The sequence below is a fragment of the Ranitomeya imitator genome, chromosome 3, assembly GCF_032444005.1.
Source record: "Ranitomeya imitator isolate aRanImi1 chromosome 3, aRanImi1.pri, whole genome shotgun sequence".
Lineage (NCBI taxonomy): Eukaryota > Metazoa > Chordata > Amphibia > Anura > Dendrobatidae > Ranitomeya > Ranitomeya imitator.
In genome coordinates this window covers 742,035,267-742,058,048 of record NC_091284.1, presented here as the reverse complement: position 1 = coordinate 742,058,048, position 22,782 = coordinate 742,035,267, and the positions used below count along the sequence as shown (strand labels likewise).

The 22,782-nt window shown below is 43.4% G+C and overlaps 1 protein-coding gene across 3 annotated transcripts in view; it reads right to left on the bottom strand.

The window, feature by feature from the left end:
• The window catches only part of SERPINE3 (serpin family E member 3), a 106,603-nt gene that overhangs the window by 28,882 nt on the left and 54,939 nt on the right, over positions 1 to 22,782 (bottom strand). The window contains exons 1-4 of one of the 3 annotated variants that reach the window (XM_069760276.1): positions 22,522 to 22,673; positions 19,457 to 19,742; positions 10,772 to 11,014; positions 2,466 to 2,663 (exon numbers count right to left, since the gene is read on the bottom strand). In XM_069760276.1, the coding sequence (XP_069616377.1) occupies positions 2,466 to 2,663; positions 10,772 to 11,014; positions 19,457 to 19,742; positions 22,522 to 22,599 (805 nt within the window). In that variant the 5' untranslated portion in view covers positions 22,600 to 22,673. Of the gene's footprint in view, positions 1 to 2,465; positions 2,664 to 10,771; positions 11,015 to 19,456; positions 19,743 to 22,521; positions 22,674 to 22,782 lie in introns of those variants that run through there. The other 2 variants (XM_069760274.1, XM_069760275.1) reach the window with 2 other exon arrangements.

Sequence of the window (22,782 nt, the reverse complement as noted above, 5' to 3'; positions counted from 1 at the left end):
ACCTAAGGAAAAAGGGGTAGGAAATGTGCCCACGACATCTCTTTCAAACAGATTCCTCCGTGAAAACAGCATGAAAAACCAGAAAATCAGAAAACGCACAAAAGAATGAACATATGCATCTTCATTTCTATATAAAAATCACTTGCTATTCATATGTTCATATCTTCAGGCTTTGGAACATTTTTTTAACCACCAACGGAATCTATAGCCGCCAGTTTGAGAAGAGAAATATCCAGGAGTGGAACAATCAGAGGAAAAGTTGAATAAAAACACATCACCACTTCTGTATTATTCTCCCACTCCTGATTTTGATTTAGAAATACTGAGGTAAAATACTGACCAAATACCGAACATATGCATGTGGCCTGAGGCTACACGGTGATTGCACTATTCTGATGCTAAAATGCAGCATTAGCCACATTCACTTCTTGGTCAGTATTTTACCTCACTATTTATAAGCCAAAATCAGGAATGGGTAAAACAAATCAGAAGTGGTGACATGTTTCTATTTTACTTTTCCTCTAACTATTCTACTCCTTGGCTTACAAATACAGAGGTAAAAAAATCACCAGTACCTGAAAAGACAGTTTCGGTGTCATTTAGTGTTTTGGATCAGTGTGGCCATCCGTGTTTTTCTGGTATGGCCAAGAAAAAGAAATTACAAAGTTTCTCGTAAACTTTGAGATGTTAAGCACTTACAGCCCATGGATGCCATCCGTGTGCGGTATGTGTTTTAAATGGGCCCATAGACTTGTATTGGCCCTGTGCTGCTGGAAAAAAATGGACATGTCTCCATTTGCTTTACATGGACACACGGTCCATGTAAAAACATGGGCATGTGCACAGCAGCATAGGCTGCAGAATAAATGCAGTACTCCACAGGTCACAATGGGACCCCATTTATCCTTCGTTATGCAGTGATGTTTCAGGCCAGTCTCATACGTCCAGATAATTCCGGTACCGGAGAAAACGGTACCGGAGTTATCCGTGTCCGTGTGCTCACGTGGCACATCTGTGTGGCACACGTGTGGCAGCCGTAGGCCGCCCGTGTGCCTCCTGAGGACCACATGGACCGTGCAGGAGAGACAGCGCTACAGTAAGCACTGTCCCCAGCGTGTGGTGCTGAAGGCGGCATTCATCTCTTGTCCCCTGCAGCGCTCGCAGAAGAGAAGAGCTGAAAAATTATATTTTTTTTGTTTTGTTAAAAATAAAGTTTGGGGTCACCTCCCGCCTCCCACCCCCCTTGTGCCCGCCCGCTTGCAGAGAAATACTCACCCAGCTCCCCCGATGCCTCCTCTCAGAGCCGGCAGCTCGTCCTGTGTGAGCGGTCATGTGGTACCGCTCATTACAGTGATGAATATGCGGCTCCACCCCTACGGGAGGTGACCCCAAACTTTAATTTAAAAAACAAAACAAAAACTTGATCTTTCATCCCTTCTCTCCTGTGAGCACTGCTTTCAGTTGAGCAGGACAGAAGGGATGAATGGCGGCTTCAGCACCACACACAGGGGACAGCACTTACTGTAGCGCTGTTCTGTGTGGTCCTCAGGTGGCACACGGATGGCACATGGACAGCATCCGTGTGCGGTACGTGTTTACACAGACCCATTGACTGTAATGGGTCTGTGTGATCCGTGCGCTCCCACGAACACTGACATGTCTCCGTCTTTTGCAAACGGACACACGGTCCGTGGAAACACGCTGACATGTGCAGAGACACATTTATTTTAATGTGTCTACGTGAGTCAGTGTCTCCGGTACGTGAGGAAACTGTCACCACACGTACCGGAGCCACTGACGTGTGAAACCGGCCTCAGCAGCATACAGTGTTTTTTTCTGTGTGACCTGTGTTGCAGCAAAGGTTACTGAGTAGACCTAGCCCTAATCATTCTGGTCATCAGAGAGGTGGCCCACCAACAAATATTTAGTCCCTCGTTAGGATAGAGCCTCAGCCCAGATTCATTAAACAGATCTTGCCAGAATTCTGGCGTAAAAGTGTTTAAAATGTCACAAAGATTTGGTGACTTTTGTCAATTTTTAGATGAAAAGGTCACCAATCAAAGAGCAGTTCTCATTTTACCAGATCAGTTTATGAAATGAAAGCTGCGCGGTGATTGGTTGCTATGAGTAACAAAGCCAGTTTTCCTTTTAGACACTTTTGATAAATGAGGCCCTTAGTGTTTTACTTCAGAAAACTTCCTTTAACCAGAAACTGATGGCCGTGTGTTCAGTATAATTTTGCTTTTAGTATGCAGAGCATTGATTTCCTGCGTTTCGCGTATTATGATTTTTTTTGTACACAGTGCAGAAAAGTCAAATCATAATTTAGTATTTGACTTCTGGATATTAAGAAAAATGTATTAATAGGACTGAACAGTAGCGCATAATTTCATCCCATTACATCACTCTGAATGTTGATTTTATTCCATGATATTGCGATTACTAGAGCAGCAGTTCTTCCTTACCGTAGTTTACATCCACAGTCTGATGCATCATGGGAACTTTAACCACTGATCCATCTGCGCTAATGAAAGGCAATGTCTGGGTGTCCGCGAAAGAGAATTTTGTTTTCCATTTGCTTCTGTAATACATTGTGCTCACAAGTGCGATCTGTGTATAACCGGACCCAAAATTTCCACCAGGCACCAGTGTCTTTACTCCGCCTGTAAAAATCAGCGCAAACTGCTTAAAATTTAATTATTTCCTTCTCTTAAAATACAGGAGACAAACTGGTATACACTTAAAGGGGTTGTCTCATTGAATACATGTATCACCTAACCATATGTAAGGGAGTGCCAGAACCATAGTCATGGCCGAATACTCCGGTTTATCTTAAGGTACCGTCACACTGAACGATATCGCTAGCGATCCGTGACGTTGCAGCGTCCTGGATAGCGATATCGTTCAGTTTGACAGGCAGCAGCGATCAGGATCCTGCTGTGAAGTCGTTGGTCGCTGCAGAAAGTCCAGCACTTTATTTCGTCGCTGGACCTCCTGCAGACATCGCTGAATCGGCGTGTGTGACGCCGATTCAGCGATGTCTTCACTGGTAACCAGGGTAAACATCGAGTTACTAAGCGCAGGGCCGCGCTTAGTAACCCGATGTTTACCCTGGTTACCAGCGTAAAAGTTAAAAAAAACAAACACTACATACTTACCTTCCGCTGTCTGTCCCCCGCTGTGCTTCTCTGCACTGGCTGTGAGCGCCGGCCAGCCGGAAAGCACAGCGGTGACGTCACCGCTCTGCTTTCCGGCCGCTGTGCTCAGTCAGTGCAGGAAAGCACAGTGCCGGGGACAGACAGCGGAAGGTAAGTATGTAGTGTTTGTTTTAGGTATGTAGTGTTTGTTTTTTTTACTTTTACGATGGTAACCAGGGTAAACATCGGGTTACTAAGCGTGGCCCTGCGCTTAGTAACCCGATGTTTACCCTGGTTACCGGCATCGTTGGTCGCTGGAGAGCTGTCTGTGTGACAGCTCTCCAGCGACCAAACAGCGACGCTGCAGCGATCGACATTGTTGTCGGTATCGCTGCAGCGTCGCTGAGTGTGAAGGTACATTTAGCCCTGGCCTCCGCTTACATGAAAACAGCATTCTTTCACCAGCGTACCTGTGTCTTCTCCTGCTGCGCCATCAGGGATACCACTGTGGTGCTGAGGCCTTTCTGCAACTGGCTTCACACTAGTTTGGATGTGCCAGTCATTTTTCTGTCATTTCTCTGTTAGCTTATTGACTGAGCACTCCTCCCGTCACCATGTGGTTTTTAATTACTGTACATCTAATCACACTTGGTTCCGGCCAACCCATATGTAGGCTTTGCTGACAGAGGTGTCCACATTCACCCAGGCATACAGACATTGGCCTTCGGTAAGTGTTCACATTTGGACAGGGAGGTCAGGGACCCATCAGTTTTAATGAGACCACTTGACGATGGTTGATGGGCTCACACTATTTGATCAAATTTTGTGCAAAGCGTCTCTCAAATATTTTCCTAATGTTCAAAAGCCATTTTGCTATTCATATTTCATGTATTTCATATTAGACATGCTTTGGCATGATAGAGTGCAACCTTTTTTGTATTGCTGTGGTGCCCTGGACCTAGAGCCCATGTGGACTACTCGGGCACCCGGGCCCTTCTCCCTCTACCAGGAAACATTCCTAATCATATCACACAGCAGCCCCAACTATGTTAACCATTTCCTACACTACACCCTAGCTGGAAGCTCTGTACACTAGAATGCCCCCATCTAGTGGCCAATTCAATAACTGCACTTACCCTATACACTATACATAGCAGCATTACAACAGTATAACATTACACATATATACATTTAGCCAGACACGGTAATACAGATAACAGTGTAGCAGTATCATTGTATAGGAGTGGTAATACACTAAATCATGTAGCAGTACCATCATCATATGTTAACAAATATACAAACACTAATAATATACGGCATCGGGACGAAAGAGAAAGGCAAAGGTATAAACGTAATATATCACCCCCCTACACATACATGTGTGACCATCACTCCATTGACTTCTATAGGACTAATGGCGATCGGACCCCTCAGCAATCTTACTTTTATCACATTTCTTTTCTATTTAGTGGTAATACATGAAATTAATTCTAATGTAAAGACAGGATGTACTGATTTTTGTTCCCTGCTGTTTTCTTTCAATGAGCTTCATAAAGACTGCAAAACAGCTGATCACTGCCATATAACTTCTTAAAAGGTTACCTTTAAAGGGGTTGTCTAAGACTTAAATATTGATGACCCAGGATAGATCATCAATATCAGATTGGTAGAGGTTTAACATTCAGCTTACCCACTGATCAGCTGTTATTTGCTCCTGCAGTTGCCAAGAATGGGGTGGAACACAGCAGCCCTAAACATTAGTTATAAGGGATATCCAGGACTTTTGTTTTATTTTCTTATGGGGCTATAAACTTACAGGCAAGTAGTTGCTAACTACCTGTCTGTTCTGCTGGCTCAGAGAGGTCACAGACCACTTCTGCCAGAAATTCTGTGGCTTCTGGTGATGTCACATCTACAGAGCAACTTCTTCTTTTCTGCTGTGCTCTGTTGGCAGGGCATCTTTGCCATTGGCATGCTGATTGACAGCTGGCTCCCCACTGCTTAACCCTGCTGTTGTCTTCGGTCAAAAACGACCGACCTTGAACTTCAATATTCTTTAAAATATTCAAGATGCGGCTATGAAACCCGTGGCTGACCGACCCATCCTCATTTAAGTCAATCAACCACAAGTTTCAGAACCGCATCTTGAACACCCCAAAAAATACCAAAGTTCAAAATAGGTCTCCCCAGACCGAAGACAACAGCAGGGTTAAGTGCAGGAACTGGCTATCAGCATGATGTCGGCAGGAGCACCCTATTGACAAAGCAGACTGGAAGTGATAGAGCTGCTCTATTGACATGGGGTCAAATGAAGCAGCAGGAGCCATCTGTGACCGCTCTGTGCCGGCAGAGATAGTAGCTAGACAGGACAGGCAGGTAGTTAGCAACTACCTGCCTGTAAGTTCTTAGTCCATAGGAAAAAAAATACAAAAGTCCCTGATATCCCCATTAGGGTATGTTTCCATGGCCAGTATTGGCTGCACTTTAGACGCAGTTCTGTCCAAAGCGCTGCCGGCTTTTGTATGCGCGCTGATTCCGCATGTGTTCAATGAACCATGTGGAATCACCGCATCCTATACATAGTACTGTGATATTTATCTTGCGGAGACTGAGTTTCTCCGCAAGATAAATTGACGTGCTGCTGTCTAGAAAGACGCGCCGCATGTCCGTTTATGCAGGGAAGCCGCGGGTGTCCCTTCACGCATAGTGGAGATGGGATTTCATAAAATCCCATCCAATATGTAGTAAAATCTGGGCGCTGCGGATTGGACGCTGTGGCTGTACGCAGCATCCAATCCTCAGCGTTTACTGACCGTGGAAACATACCCTTAATGGTTGTTGCCAAATACTGCTGTTTAGGTCCTATTCAAAGTCAGCAATATGTAAATCCCAGACAATAACTTTAATAAAAGTTATCCATTATGGATAATCAGTTTTTGTTAAGTCTCCCTCTGACTATATCTTATAATTGTAGGTCCCAGCAGCGATATCCAGTGAACAAATGCAAATGTCCTTTAGGCCTCTTTCACACGTCCGTGTCTCCATTACGTGTGGTGACAGTTTTCACACGTTCCGGAGACATATACACACGTAGACCCATTAAAATGAATGGGTCTGTGCACATGTCAGTGTGTTGCCACGGACCGTGTTTCCGTGGGTAAAACATGTTGACATGTCTGTTTTTTACCATAAGCACAGATGGCAATACGTCCCGCACAAGTTCACACGGAGAACACACATTGATGTCCTCCGTGTGACACATCATCGAGGCCAGACTGAACTACGGTGACCTCAGGACCGTGGGAAAATGCCGGTGGCGATGTCACCGCTGGTGAATGATGCTGCCCTTTCAGCAGCTCATTCACCAGTGGTTTTCAGCTGGGACGGTCGCATCTTGGCACCATCCTAGTTGAAAAGTATTTAGCCCCCAGACAAGGATTATAGCGTGGGACACAACGATGGACAGGTATGGTATATTGTTGTTTTTTGGTTTTTTTTTATTACAGGAGATCAAGGGCGTCGGGGAATTATGTGATGCAGTAAGTGTGCTTTAATTTAGAATATTAAAGGATTTTATTCTGGCTGTGTCTTTATTTAACACTAGATGGTGGCCCAATTCTAACGCATCGGGGATTCTAGAATATGAATGTCCACATAGTATATTGCACAGCTCACGTAGTATATTGCACAGCTCACGTAGTATATTGCCCAACCACGTAGTATATTGCCCAGCCACGTAGTATATTGCCCAGTCACGTAGTATATTGCCCAGTGACGTAGTATATTGCCCAGTGACGTAGTATATTGCCCAGTGACGTGGTATATTGCCCAGCCATATAGTATATTGCCCAGTTACGTAGTATATTGCCTAGTGACATAGTATATTGCCCCGTGACGTAGTATATTGCCCCGTGGCGTAGTATATTGCCCAGTGACGTAGTATATTGGCCAGTCACGTAGTATATTGGCCAGTCACATAGTATATTACCCAGCTACGTAGTATATTGCCCAGCCACGTTTATCACAGGTTAAAAAATAAACATATACTCACCTTTCCGAGGGCCCATTGTAGTCCATGGCAGCTTCCGGTCCCAGGGTTGGTATGAGCGCAGGACCTGTGATGATGTCGCGGTCACATGACCTGTGATGACTTCGCGGTCACATGACCGTGACGTCATGGCAGGTCTTTCTCGCGCAGGGCCTGTGATGACGTCAAGGTCACATGACCGTGACATCATGGCAGGTCCTTCTCCCATACCATCTTTGCCACCGGAACCTGCAACGAAGATGGCGGCCGGCGCAAGTGGCTCAGCGGACTATAGAGGGTGAGTATAGCAGGTTTTTTTTATTATTATTTTTAACATTACATTTTTTACTATTGATGCCGAATAGGCAGCGTCAATAGTAAAAAGTTGGGGACACACAGGGTTAGTAGTGGTGGTAACGGAGTGTGTTACCCGCGGCATAACGCGGTCCGTTACCGCTGGCATTAACCCTGTGTTAGCGGTGACCGGAGGGGAGTATACAGGCGACAGGCACTGACTGCGGGGAGTAAGGAGCGGCCATTTTCTTCCGGACTGTGCCCGTCGCTGATTGGTCGCGGCAGCCATGACAGGCAGCTGGCGAGACCAATCAGCGAATGAATAACCGTGACAGAAAGAAGGACAGAAAGACGGAAGTGACCCTTAGATTATATAGTAGATATAATAAAAGAATTAGTAATGGAGAGGTGTCTTATAGAAACCTCTCCATTACTACACCGTGGGCTTGACACGACATTACAGAGGTGACATCAACCCCACAAATATTAACCCCACTTGCCACCATTACAGGGCAAGTGGAAAGAGCCAGGCAAAGCGCCAGAATAGGCACATCTAATAGATGTGCCTTTTCTGGGCAGCTGCGGGCTGCTGTTTTTAGGCTGGGGGGCCTATACCAATGGGCCCTTATCAGTCTGAGAATAGCAGCTCCCAGCTGTGAGCTTTAGCAATGCTGGTTATCAAAAAAGGTGGGGACCCCACACCGTTTTTTTTTTTATTATTTATTTAAATAATTTAAAAAAACAGCTTGGGGACCCCTCTATTCTTGATAACTAGCCTTGCTGAAGCTGACAGCTGAGGGTTGCCCCCAGCTGTGAGGTTTGCCTGGTTGGTTCAAGAAAACCCACGACAGGTTTTTCATTTCCTTAGATTGCAGTTGGCGGCTGTGGAATACCCCATCCTCCGCACCTACTGTCACTGTTATTAGCGGCAGCAGGTGTCGGATGATGGGGTAAGAGACCCAAAAGCCCCCCACCTGCTATCGTTCGGACTTTATAACGCTCATCATTGTCCTCTGCTTGCCGGCAGAGCAGGGGAGAATGATGAGAGCCGGCTTCAGCACCTGCCGCTCGGGGACAGCGCTTACAGTAGCACTTCTTCCCCGGCACCTGTCCTTGTGGTACTGATGCTGCACACAGGTGGCACACGGTTGCCACACATAGTACACACACAGGACACGGATATTTCCGATACAGTTTTTTTTTCCAGTACTGGAAATAAACGTATGTGTGAAACCGGCCTTGCAGACACTCTCCGCTCTGTCTAAATAAGGCCTTTTTCAGAAGTCCATGAGTTGTGCAGAATTTTATTCTATTATTTATGGCTAGAACCTCGTACCTATTATATTCTGTTGGGCTCTTCCCAGGTCTTATAGAAAATCATGTAGACATATCCGATTTTGATCTGCGTCAATGATTAAAATCGCACATTCAAGTCTATGGGTCTGTGAAAATAGGTGTGCTGTCCATTTGTGACATTGCAATGGGTAGAAGAAACTTTGCAATTTTTTTTTCTTTCTGCACACAAGATAAAACTGGTCAAAACACTCATGACAAATGGACTTCTGAATGAAGTCCAAGAGATTTATATCAGATTTCCCTACTATTAATTCCATAGCAGGATATTTGATGGTAGATTTGATCTTCGAAGGCTAGATTGTTTGTCCAAAAACTCTCTTGTGTGACTTGTAGTTATGTGACTATATGGGGCTGTGATCTGGATGTAATAAAAAAATGCAGCTAATTTGCAAACATACACATATAAGATGTATTGAAGACTATGACAACCAAAAATCCAATGGGTTTGATTTCTTTTAGAAAGTTGCGTTGTATTTGGTTGTGGGTCACAGTGTGAACCCATTGACAATTTTTAGTTGTGATCCTCATGTCACACAAAAATAAGTTTAATCATAGCCTAAACCGAACAACCACAACAGACAAAACAGTATATTATGCCCTTGAATTTTAGCAAATCGCAACAAACAGGAACTGCACTGGTCAGCAGGGCTCCCGATGCTGAGACAAAGGGGACAAAAATGGCAAGTTAGTTGAAGATGTGCTCATAAAGTCTGACTGGATTAGAGTTGAGCGAATTTCTTTGGGTCCCCAACACACAGGCTCTCCATGCATGTGCTGTGACCGTGACACAGCCACGACACATGCAGCTTCGGCGCTGATCATCTGATCAGCAGGAGCGATCCAGGTATCTGGGTTCCCTCTGCAACTTATTCGGTAAGTGCTATAGCTTGCCGAATAAGCAGGGACCCGAGCAATTTCGCTCAACTCTAATCCTGACCACTCAACCACAATGCACAGGTGAGCACTTCTTTCTCTTTTCTGTAGCAGATCATTGGGGTCTTGGCATACAATGACCCTTGCTGTTGAAAATTTCTTACAAGTCACTATGAAATGTCAAACATTTATGAAAAAACAGCTATCATTAAAGGGAATCTGTCAGCAGGATTTCACCGCCCAAACTATGTATGTTTGCTTGTAGCTCAATGACAAATCCAGCAATACCTTTATCTGGTCAGTCCGTTCCTCCGTTACTGAGAAATCCGTGAATCAATTGATATTTAAATGAGTCTCAAGCGCTATAGTGGATCTCAAGCCTCTGTCACTCCAGCTCCATTCCCTGCTCCTTTGCCTGAAGTATGGCATAAAGTCAGTCCGTTAAGCAGGAGAAGCTGGCAAAAGGTTCTGGGTTAAAATTCCACCAAGGACAACATCTGCCAGGAGTTTGTATGTTCTCCCCAGGTTCTCCGGTTTCCTCCCACACTCCAAAGACATGCTGATAGGGAATCTAGATTGTGAGCCCCAATGAGGACAGCGCCAATAATGTCTGTAAAGCGCTGTGGAATTAATGACGCTATGTGAGTAAAATAAATAAAAAATAAATAGGTGGAAATAGATCTGGAGTGATAGAGGCTTTGAAACTTGAGAGTTTTTGCAGCATTTTTGAAAAATCACAACAAAAAGATGCGAGACAAATGGATAGTGTGAACATGGTAGGGTTTCTTCTGCCATACTGTCATTTCTGTGTTTTGAATATTTGTTAACAACTTCATTGAACATTTTGTGGAAAATGTCTGGGGGGGAAAAAGCCTGAAAAAAAAAATACCATTCACAGAAAATGCCGTACATTGACATTCAAATATTTTACCCTAGGCGTCTAAATAACATCCGGCCTTGGCATTTTTGACCTTGAAAAATAAAACTGGTTGCCCCTTTCCCCTTACTCCTAAATATGTATTAGAAGTGGAAGAAGGAGGTTGGAGGGACGAGTGGGCGTAGGGACTGGAGAGTAATAACTCACCTCCTGTGTTCCTCTGTACCCACTGGTTTATCTGGCTGCTTGTCCTGTTGTGCTCAGTGAAGTTGGTCGGCTGAATGCTGCCATTTGCCCATTGTGCCCATTGAGTAACATGCTCAGTAAACTGAGTGGAAATAGGTATCCCTGCTTGGAGAAATAAGGCACATGCCGTATGGATGGAAGTGTCCTGGCTGGAGTTGGAAAGTTCCCTGAGCATACTTTTCATAAAGCCTTCCACTGTTTTATCTGGTGGTAAATATAAAATGTACAAATGCAAATCAATACATAGATACAAAGACTTAATATCTTAAAAATTGGCTTTTTGCAGTTTGTTTGCTGTGATCCATCATCACTACAGAGATGTAATGTTCTCAACTTGCCACTACCTATGGCACAAGACTATTAAGACCAGTGATTGTCCGCAGCGGTCATATGTGGCTTATTATTACTGCAGGACCAACAGGGACCGTAAGAACAACTGGAGCTATAGAGGTGAGTACTATTTTGTTTTTTTTGTAATCATCTTCCCTGCAGTTTTTTCAGAATCCTGGACAACCCCTTTATGTAGGACCCTTGATTACGTCTCTCCCGAAGACGTGCCGTAGTTGCAGGGAATGTTCTGGCCATCTTAATGTGCAGAGAGTTAATTATCATGTTATTCAAGTTGTGGCCACTGGAGGTCATCAGTTGCCTACTTTTCATGTTGTTTGCCAACCTTTCCCTCCTAAGAGCAATGTCTTATGGGTTAGTTCCGCCCACATTCTTCTTGTGAAGACAAGCTTCAGTAGCCATTTTTCCTCAGATCTGCAGAGAGGCACACGTGCTCCTGTCTCGCTTACTTTCTTACCCCTGTCCTAACGGATCTCGGTACGTTTATAAAGGTTTACTGCATCTTATGTTTGTGTTAGTATTTAAGCCTTATGCAGCTCCTATAGTCAGATATAGTTAGGCAGATGTGCTTTGCAGCTTGCAGTTAGGTTAATGTGTACTCTGCATTTAGATAGATGCATTCTTGTATAGAATAGGGTAGTGCTGTTAGAATTACTGTGTAATGCACTCTGTATAATTCTTGCTGTTATGTCCCAGTTATTTATGTGATTGCACCCTGTATGTGCATATACTGAAATGCTGTTATTCTTTACAGTTTTTCACCAGTCATCCACTATGATCAGTCATCCACTATGATCAGTCATCCACTATGATCAGTCATCCACTATGATCAGTCATCCACTATGATTATTCACTGAACATCCACTTTGTACATCAACATCATTCACTATTCGATCATCTACTATGAATACTGTCCACCATTGTTGTTCAACGTTATAGTTTTGGTTATCATCACCCTAATCAATAAGACTTAAGCATCAACACAGTCTGTTTACTGGGATGTGGATGAAGGTTTAGCCGTATGTTGGAATCCACACAGCATCCTACGTGGAGGAAGACAGAACAGGGAATATTGGTAATTAAGTGTTTTTTTCCAGTTTTAAATTTTTCACTGTATAAATGATATTTCTGAATAATGCAAATCCAAAAAGATTTCTTTGGCAACCTTAGTGAGCTAAAATGAATTACATTTTCATTTCATTGCAAAGTAAAAATAAGGAGTACAGATCTCGAGAGTTAGCATAAGGTCTCTGCAGTCAACAGTAAAAAATGGACATGCACTATCTATCGTTTTGACGGATAGCACTCGTCACCAAGTTATTCTATGGGGCTGTGCACATTTCCAATTTTTTACTCAGACGACTCACGGCATCTACGAGTTGCATCCAATCAGATCGCACTCAGCCAGTTATGTCTATGGATCCATGGAAAACATTGGACTGCACTCAGATGACATCTGAGTGCGGTTCAATTTTCATAGACTGATAGGATGGAGAAGTGGAATAATTTATTTTTTTTTATTCTTCACATCTGAGAAAATTGGATCCTACTCTGATCAAACAATGATCAAATTCTGATATGAGTCCGATCAGAGTGATCATTAGCATAATATGGCCGATTTTCTTGGATGAGAGAATATCGGCCTTTTGACCCTAGGCTAACTCCAAGATAGAAGTGAGAACATGGCTTGAAAATCAAATCTGAGCCTCTGGATGAGGACACCTAGTTTTTAGGTTGTGATGAAAAAAGATGATGAAGAAACTTTTTTTTCCTTTTGATCTGTTGGATATTGTATCTGATTGCTGGCTCAGTATTTGCGCCATGAATCGAGTCACCTGTTATCTTACCATTCCATGCTGTAAAGTTCATGCACTAAGTTCACTTACATATAATTACAGTAATGAATATGCGGCTCCACCCCTATGGGAGGTGGAGCCGCATATTCATGACTGTAATCGGCGGCCCCACGTGACCGCTCATACAGGAGAAGGTGCGGCGAGGACAGGACGCTGCGAGGGAGCCGGGTGAGTATTTTATTAACAGCGGGGGGCGCACAGGTGGGAGGAGGGTGGGGACAGGGATCTTTATTTTAAACAAGGGGAAAAAAAAGAGTTTTTCATATCTTCTCTCCAGCGAACGCTGCTGGAAAGATATGCATGGCGGCTTCAGCACCACGTGGGGGGGACAGCGCTTACAGTAGCGCTGTCTCCTGCACGGCACACGGACTGCACACGGACAGCATCCGTCTGCGGTACGTGTTTTACACGGACTCATTGACTTTAATGGGTCCGTGTAATCCGTGCGCTCCCACGAACACTGACATGTCTCCGTGTTTTGCACACGGACACACGGTCTGTGAAAACACGCTGACATGTGCAGTGACACATTGATTTTAATGTGTCTACGTGAGTCAGTGTCTCCGGTACGTGAGGAAACTGTCACCTCACGTACCGGAGCCACTGACGTGTGAAACCGGCCTAAAAGGCGCAAGTCATGCAGCTGCAGGGACTAGAACATAATGTACGAGCAAGCCCAGATGCTCGGATAAGACGTTCTCTCATCACTAGTTGCCATATTTCTGAGCAGATTATCTACAGATTATATCACAACAGCACATATCCAGGACAACATTACAGTGCAACAATTTAGAATTATTTGTGCTCTTTGTCTTTGCTCCTCATATGGTAATGTACTAATCTTATACTCTCAGTACTGGGACTTGACCCAGCCTCCCGTACTGTGGCTCGAGGTTTGGTTCCTCTCTAGTAAAGCCTGGCAGACATTCACCATGCATTGGTTAAGACCTGGTCTCCCTGCAGCATAGGGTGCGCACCTAATCCTGAAATCTTGATTTATTTAAATGAAAATCCTTTAAGTATTTAATTAAAATCAAATACAAGCGTTTTAAACTAATTTCCTCCGCTCACGCTGAATGACCCAGTGGAAGTGAAGTTGTTATTGTAAATTATTAAAGGATTAAGAAGATGGAAAGAAAGCTGATACACTGCTCGGCCAGTAACTAATGCAGCCGGGGCTGCTCGCAGCTCACCGGCAAAGTGTCTTTATATCATACATCTTGTACTGATATCAGACGCATAATTAAACAGGTACATGCAAGTTCAAATAAGGCATGGAAGAGCATGTGGAGGGATGGAGTATGTGTAACTTTTAGATTTCCTTAACCTCCTCAAGCCACAGGAAAGTAAAAAAAAAAAAGCATAAGGAAAAGCGGATATTCAGAAATTAGTTCAAAGGCAGCAACTAGATTATTACAAGGGATGGAAGGCCTCTCGTATGAGGAGAGGTTGGAAAAGTTGGTCTTGTTTAGCTTAGAAAAAACACATCTCAGAGATCTCATCTACTATATAATTGTCTAAAGGTCACTTCCATCTGTCCTTCTTTCTGTCGCGGATATACATTGGTCGCGGCCTCTGTCTGTCATGGAAATCCAAGTCGCTGATTGGTCGTGGGAAAACGCCCACGACCATTGCCACGACCAATCAGCGACGGGCGCAGTCCGCCGGCAAAATGGCAGTTCCTTCCTCCCGGCAGTCAGTGCCCGCTCCTTACTCCCCTCCAGTCATCCAGTCAGCCCTCACATAGGGTTAATGCCAGCGTTAATGGACCGTGGTGTAACGCACTCCATTAACGCAGCTATTAACCCTGTGTGCGTATGCAGCATCAACAGTAAAATGATCTAATGTTACAAATAATAATAATAATAAAAAAAATTTATTCTCACCCTCCACCGTGCGCGCTGTCCTCGGCAGTGCAAGCGGCAGGTTCCGGTGCTAAGGATGCTATGCGAGAAGGACCTTCCATGACGTCACGGTCATGTGACCGCGGCGTCATCACAGATCCTGCGCTCATACCAGCCCTGGGACCGGAAGCTGCCGCGTGCACCGCACACAGGCGCCAGGACTACAAGAGGCCTTCAGAAGGAGAGTATATGTTTATTTTTTATTTTAAGTCTTTTTTAACCTGTTACATACGTGGCTGGGCAATATACTACGTAGCTGGGCAATATACCACGTGGCTGGGCAATATACTACGTGGCTCTGTGCTGTATACTACATGGCTGGGCAATATACTAGGTGGCTATGCAATGTACTACGTGGCTGGGCAATATACTATGTGGCTGGGCAACAGGGCCGGCGTCAGCACCCGGCGTACCCGGGCAACTGCTGGGGCCCTGAGCAAATGGGGGGCCCACTGGTGGCCGGGACACCAGGGAGCCCTGGCTACTCCCCCAGCAGCTTCGACAATATTTGAGCTCAGCCGTCACTTAAACAAACATGGTCGCACACAGTGCACTCTGCAGCTGTAATAATGATGCGGCCGGGCAGACACACAAGCAAAGTTAAAGGCACAGTGCCGGCCCGACCGCATCATTTAGTAGCAGACACAGCTGCAGAGTGTACTGTGTGCGGCCATGTCTGACTGCCATCAAACAGCGCGCCCTCCATAGCCACATGCCAGAGCAGCCTGATGAGCGACAAGCCAGGGGGAGGTGAGTGAGGCTTGTGTCTGTGTGTATATCAGTGTGTATGACTGTATATATTTATGTATTTTTGTGTATTTGTCTTCAAATATATGTATGTACATATCTGCGTATTGTGTGTGTGCATGTCTGCGTACTGTATGTGTGTATGTCTGCGTACTTTGTATGGGCTCATGTTTGAGTACTGTATGTTTGTGCTTGTCTTTGTACTGTATGTATGTGTATGTTTACGTATTGTATGTGTACATGTCTGCATATTGTGTGTGTGTGTGCAGATCTGCCTATATGAAGGATGAGAGGGAAGGCTAGGCCCTGTGTAGTATATCTATATTTCTCCTCTGTATCTGTGCATCATGAATCATGGTATTTTGGCCCACTGAGACTCTTTTGCCCGGGGCCCACAAAAACCTGGTGCCGGCCCTGCTGGGCAATATACTACGTGGCTGGGCAATATACTACGTCGCTGGGCAATATACTACGTGACTGGGCAATATACTACGTGGCTGGGCAATATACTATGTCGCTGGGCAATATACTACATGACTGGGCAATGTACTACGTGGCTGTGCAATATACTACGTGACTGGGCAATATACTACGTGGCTGGGCAATATACTACGTCGCTGTGCAATATACTACGTGACTGGGCAATATACTACGTGGCTGGGCAATATACTACGTTACTGGGCAATATACTATGTGGCTGGGCAATATACTATGTGACTGGGCAATATACTACGTGACTGGGCAATATACTATGTGGCTGGGCAATATACTACGTGACTGGGCAATATACTATGTGGCTGGGCAATATACTACGTCGCTGGGCAATATACTACGTGGGCTATGCAATATACTACGTGACTGGGCAATATACTATGTGGCTGGGCAATATACTACGTGACTGGGCAATATACTATGTGGCTGGGCAATATACTACGTCGCTGGGCAATATACTACGTGGGCTATGCAATATACTACGTGACTGGGCAATATACTATGTGGCTGGGCAATATACTACGTGGCTGGGCAATATACTACGTGGCTGGGCAATATACTACGTGGCTGGGCAATATAGTACGTGGCTGGGCAATATAGTACGTGGCTGGACAATATACTACGTGACTGGCCAATATACTACATGTGCTGTGCAATATACTATGTGGACATGCATATTTTAGAGTACCCGATGCGTTAGAATCGGGCCATCATCTAGTACATGTATAAATATATGTGTGGTGAGTACAAAGCACTAGCACATGACTTATTCCTTCCAAAGACCATACTAAGGACTAGGGGGCACTCATTATGGGAGGAAGAAATGAGATTCCGGCAGATAAATAGGAAAGGGTTCTTTCCAGTTAAAGCAGTCAGATTGTGAAATGTGCGGCCACAAGAGGTAGTAATGGCAGACAGCTTTCAAAATAGGGCTGGATGATTTCCTCACTGGACTTAACATTGTGGGTTATAGATAATTTAGTGACAAAAAATATATAATCGGTGGAGAAAGATTGAACTTGATGGACCTTGGTCCTTTTTCAACCTATGTAAAACATCATCTGCCCTAAAAGGAAATCAATTCCCTCCTGATCCAAAGGTTGTCAGATTGGATCAGCATTGAAAACAAAAATCTTATCTTTTATCCAAGAAATGTTCTAAAAGTTCATTTTTTAAGCTATGAACTGTAACCTGCTCCAGAGTTAGGCTAAGTCACAGCTTTTCAGTAAAATAAAAAGGCCTCTCACCTCTGGAGATTGAACACTTGTCTATTGGGTGATTTTACAATATTCCACCATATTTTTTGTATGGGCAATTTATACGCTGGTACACGTAAAAAGTGTTGTCCAGGTCGGTCATTACCCTTTTTTTCTGGCAAGCACTCCTAACATGTAATATACAAACTATGGGGATTTAGCTCTGCTTGCCGATTAGAGCTGGTGTTACGTGCCACGAAATTGTGCTGGGATGGACTAACCCTTTCATCATGTCCCCCTTAGACATCTGTTATTAGGAGTACGTAAATGTATTCCTTTTAAAAAGGACTTTTTAGTTGCCAGAAATATTTGAGAATAATGTTTTAGTCCCTGTTCCTCTCCATTCCTGATATATGGCCACCCTAATCCTTATATATAAATGTTTGTAAATCAAGTCGTCTTAGCCAAGGTGTGATCTGCAAGATGATACCCATAGAGAAGAAATTCGGATTATGCCCCATTGGCTAACCAGACTAGATTTAGGCTTCATCCAGTTGTCTGTGTATGGACTGGGGTGCACAGTCTCCTGATTCGGACTTGATGGCCTCACAGACACATATGGGGCTGTTGAGTTTGGGTTGTGAGACCTGCGACCAGTTCGTACGTCACGGGCCCATGCATGGACAGTGTTTCAGAAACATCTGAATGAGGCTTTGCTTAAACGAAAGATGGTGCTATATGTCTGAGACAGAGAGCTGCAAGATGACTGTATTCCACTGTTCTCCTGAATATGATGAGGTTTTATTTCATCGTGCGCCGCACTGTTAAAATAAATGAAACTTTAAAAGAATTACATATTTATAGGAAGTGACAGGTTCTCTTTAATCATTCCTCATAACTAAGATCCTTCATGCCCCTTATCAATTTTCTGGCTTTTCTTTGTGTCCATTCTAACTCCAGGACTTTCTATGTACTGGTGCCCAAAACTGAACTGCATGTTCTAGATGAGGTTCCACTAATGCTGTTAATACAAGATAATATCCTGCTGGCTTTAGGTGCAGCTGATTGTCCTTGCATGTTGTTATTTAGCCTGTGATCTACAAGTGACTCTCCTAGATTTACTCATCCTAGCACATATATTATCTGCAGTTTATTATTACCCATATGCATAACTTTACATTCATCTACAGTGAACCACATTTGCCAAATGGAAGTACAAATGCTCAGTTTGTCCAGATTAACATGTATTCGCAGGACATGCTAAGCACTGAGCCAGTGTGGTCCCACACAAACATTACATAACCATGTTCATGTCATATGTTTAAAAATGGATCCAATAATATATTATTTAATATCCATTTTAATATGTAAAATTTGTGTGGAACCATGTATAATAATCAAAATACACAATAAGGTCAGGGACATTCAAAATAAAAAAGACCTACTGCAAATAGTCTCTTTTTCAGTTAATTGTTCCATGTTTGAATACAACAGAATACCTGTTCCTTGGCTGTTTTTGATGACCTGAACCTACTCTTTACATGCAGTCAGGTCACTCACTCATTCTATACAGACACTGTCCACAGCCTCTTTTAGATTCATTACATAGCCTCATCAAGGTTCCAGTTTGAAGGTACCTTGCTCAAAAACTTGGATGGGTAAGTCTCTAGACAAAGCATATTATTATACAACACTACTTACTAGAACTAGAAGAGCTGAATTTTCATGTATTTATTAGTGAGGAGCAAGTATACTCGTTTCACGGGTCTCCCCGAGCATGCTCGAGTGGTCTCCGAGTAATTTGGCGTGCTCGGAAATTTAGTTTTCGTCGCCTCAGCTGCATGATTTGTGGTTGCTAGCCAGCCTGAGGAAATGTGGGGGTTGCCTGTTAGGGAATTCCCTCATGTATTCAGCCTGTCTAGCAGCTGCAAATCAAGCAGTTTCAGCGACGGAAACTAAATCTCCGAGCACACCAAAATACTCGGAGAGCACCCGAGCATGCTTGGGGAAACCCGAGTAACGAGTAAACTCGCTCATCACTAGTATTTATCTCATTACATTATAAATACAATTAATAATTTACATCCATAATAATTTAATTACCGTAAACATTGTATCCCAAAGTCTTTTCTATCTGGTTGAAGGTGCTGCCTTGAGCTCCGAACTGCAGTAGCCCCAGAGAGGTGGCCACACTGCTTGGAGAGATGACCACATTTGTGCTGTTCTCAGTGGTCACTACTGTTTTGTACAGATTCACTGCAAACTCTGTGTTCAGCTCCCTGAGTCTATCATAAAGGTGGCAGTGACCCTGGTAGAGGCAACATGAATACAGGAGTAACCAAAACAAAACTGGAGGCATGGGGTATGTATGCACAACCGGAAACCAGACCTGGAGGAGAATAGAAAATGAGTTACAGAATGTCTTGACACAATTATAGATTTAAGACATGCCATAATAATTGACACACATCCGGTAAGATAAAGTTGAGATGCCCTTTTGATTTCTTCTCTTCCCCATATGTAATGCAGACATATCAGTAGCCCCCTTGGCTTGTGTACTTTGGAATAAGACATCAGCTCCTTCTGCATGGATAATATTGTAGCGCGGTGCTGGGCGATAACTAAGGACGCGGCACTCATCACCTCCTCTTACGCTGCGCTACATGAAAGTGTGGGTCCTGGTTGGGTGTTTGCACTCATGAAGTGAGGGCCTTACACATGTGCAGGCCACCTGTAGCCTGTGGTGTTGGCTGGCCGTTCATTCACACAGTATTCTTCCTTTGTAGTCTACTTCAGAGCTATTTTGCCATATTTTGTCACAACCCAGCTTCTATGCCACAGTCCTGATCAGTAGGTGTCTCTACTCAGAGGTTCCACATCCTATTTCTTCCACTACTGACGCCCTGTGTCTACTGCTTGGACCCCCACTAATCCCATAAACTCAGCCCTGTTTAGGCCCGTTACCTTCAGCATCTGCAAGTTTAGGGTATTCGTGACCTAGCATCCTAACCACGGACCCTTCTCTGGAAAGCCACTATGACTGGTCAGTTACTTCTCCTTAGGATCTCACTATCCATGTGTATAGGTCTCCTTTTAAATGTAGATCACCTCACAGAATCACTGCTGTCTTCACTCTTCAAACCCTGTCTCACTAACTACACGAAGTTTCTCTAACACTAAACTGCTCCTACTATCGGCTAGTCCCACACATTATCACTAGTGATGAGCGAATATACTCGTTACTCGAGATTTCTCGAGCACGCTCGGGGGTCCTCAGAGTATTTTTTAGCGCTCGGAGTTTTAGTTTTTAGCGCTGTAGCTGAATGATTTACATCTGTTAGCCAGCATAAGTACATGTGGGGGTTGCCTGGATGCTAGGGAATCCCCACATGTACTTATGCTGGCTAATAGCTGTAAATCGTTCAGCTGCGGCAAGAAAAACTAAATCTCCGAGCACTAAACAATACTCGGAGGACCCCCGAGCGTGCTCGAGAAATCTCGAGTAACGAGTATATTCGCTCATCGCTAATTATCACTATACTAGCTTACCCTAACGTCCCTACCTAAACTACAGTCACTATCTGTCCCTATACTACCTAAACTATACAGTATGCTATACACTAGCACATCCTACACTATATATTACTTATAACACTGTACATGACCACAACACATAGATACCAAAGACGCACAACACAATTCACATTACACAATAGGGGTAGGAACGCGATAGCAACTGGCCACCATCCTTACAACATGATCTGCCACCCTGGGGATAAAGCATTATCTATTTTCTAAATATAATATCCTCCAGAACAAGCACATGTAATGGACCATCACATCCTCAGAGTGTTGTCATGATCAGCTCTATGCAGACTGTTGCCTGGTTCGTGACACTAATCCATACAGGGGCTGAAGGGGTCATGATCCAAGAAAGCAGATGTGAACCCGTTTCAGGAAAGCGCCTGAGGTCTTTTTCCTGCAGTGGCTCCGATGGTGGTTTTGCCGCCACTATCTTTACCCAATACTTTCACATATAAAGAGTGGATAGTGAACAAACAAAGCTGCCAAATGAATGAACATGTTATTATTTAACCGCTTCATGGTTTCTGAACCCGGAAGAAGTTAGAAGAAGTAGCAAGAGACTGAACATGTGCACAGCAATGTCTTTTTTACATTGCTGTGCATTATGTCCATTTTTTTTTTTTTTTTGCTTCACTTTTGTGATTGTTTTTCAGGTAGATTCGTGGGAAAAAAAGATGTGCGCATATACTTTTAAACTATTATTTATATTATTTATATATAACTTATTGCCTGAATATTGTACCTTTGCTGCAATTAGTTATTTATCAGCTCAATATGAAATTGTATTATTAACATTATTTAGTATTTTTTAATTATGTTGCTTGTTATAGTGCATAATGAATAATATTGCTTTTATTAATAATCACGAGCTTTCAATTTCCATGTCATGTCCCCTTTGATATACTATATGATCTGCACTGTTACCATCCCACACACATAACTTGTATATCCACTAACCATTTATTTAACCTAAATTGTTTGGACAAAAAAATATATATTTGTTTTTGTTTTACATTTTCATAAATACTAAACGTACTATGCATATCACATGTATATAATATACAATATTTAAAATAAGTAGTTGAATATTTATATTACAAGATACAGTAGTAGTATATGGGATTATTACCACTGTAAATTTAAAGAAATATTAGAAGTCCTTGTACCATAGTCATGTAATAGGTCATTCTTAATTAATTGTATATAAGACATATAACATATACCTTAGCTGCTACAGAACCACTTTATGAACAGAAGTTAACTTTCCAACACATAATTTATTAACTAATTAGCGCAAAATACCTTGATCATAAGGAATGTTTCCTGCAGACTCAGTACTGTATAATACCCTGCAGCTGCTGAAGAACATCTTCAGGATAGACGAAGCATTACATGTTATTGATTGAAGCAATTTATAACACACCTCTTTTTCAGTAAGAGTTGAGCAGCACAAATCAAGCACCATTTATCTCTGAAAATCGTCTGGTTCTCACATTAAAATATGATGTTTGTATAAATATTGTTTGCAGACTTGTCAATGGGCATTTTTCATTGAGATGTATCATATGAAGTCATCTACTCACAATGTGTGCTGTCCTGTGCGGTCCTCTGGATGTGTCTCCCTGGGAATCTCCTTCTTCTGGGGACTTTGATGTGTACATGAATAAATCTAAGTCATGGGACGGCACCGAGAGGCATATCCTGGGGCTGCAGCCTTTACTGGCGATGTCTGTACCACTCTGGTGAAATTCCTGTGCACTTGTGGCTTTATATGAAGAGAGGCAGGTCATCAGCCAGCAAATATAGGGGAAGGAACAGTTAGGAGGAACACTAGGGATGCAGCG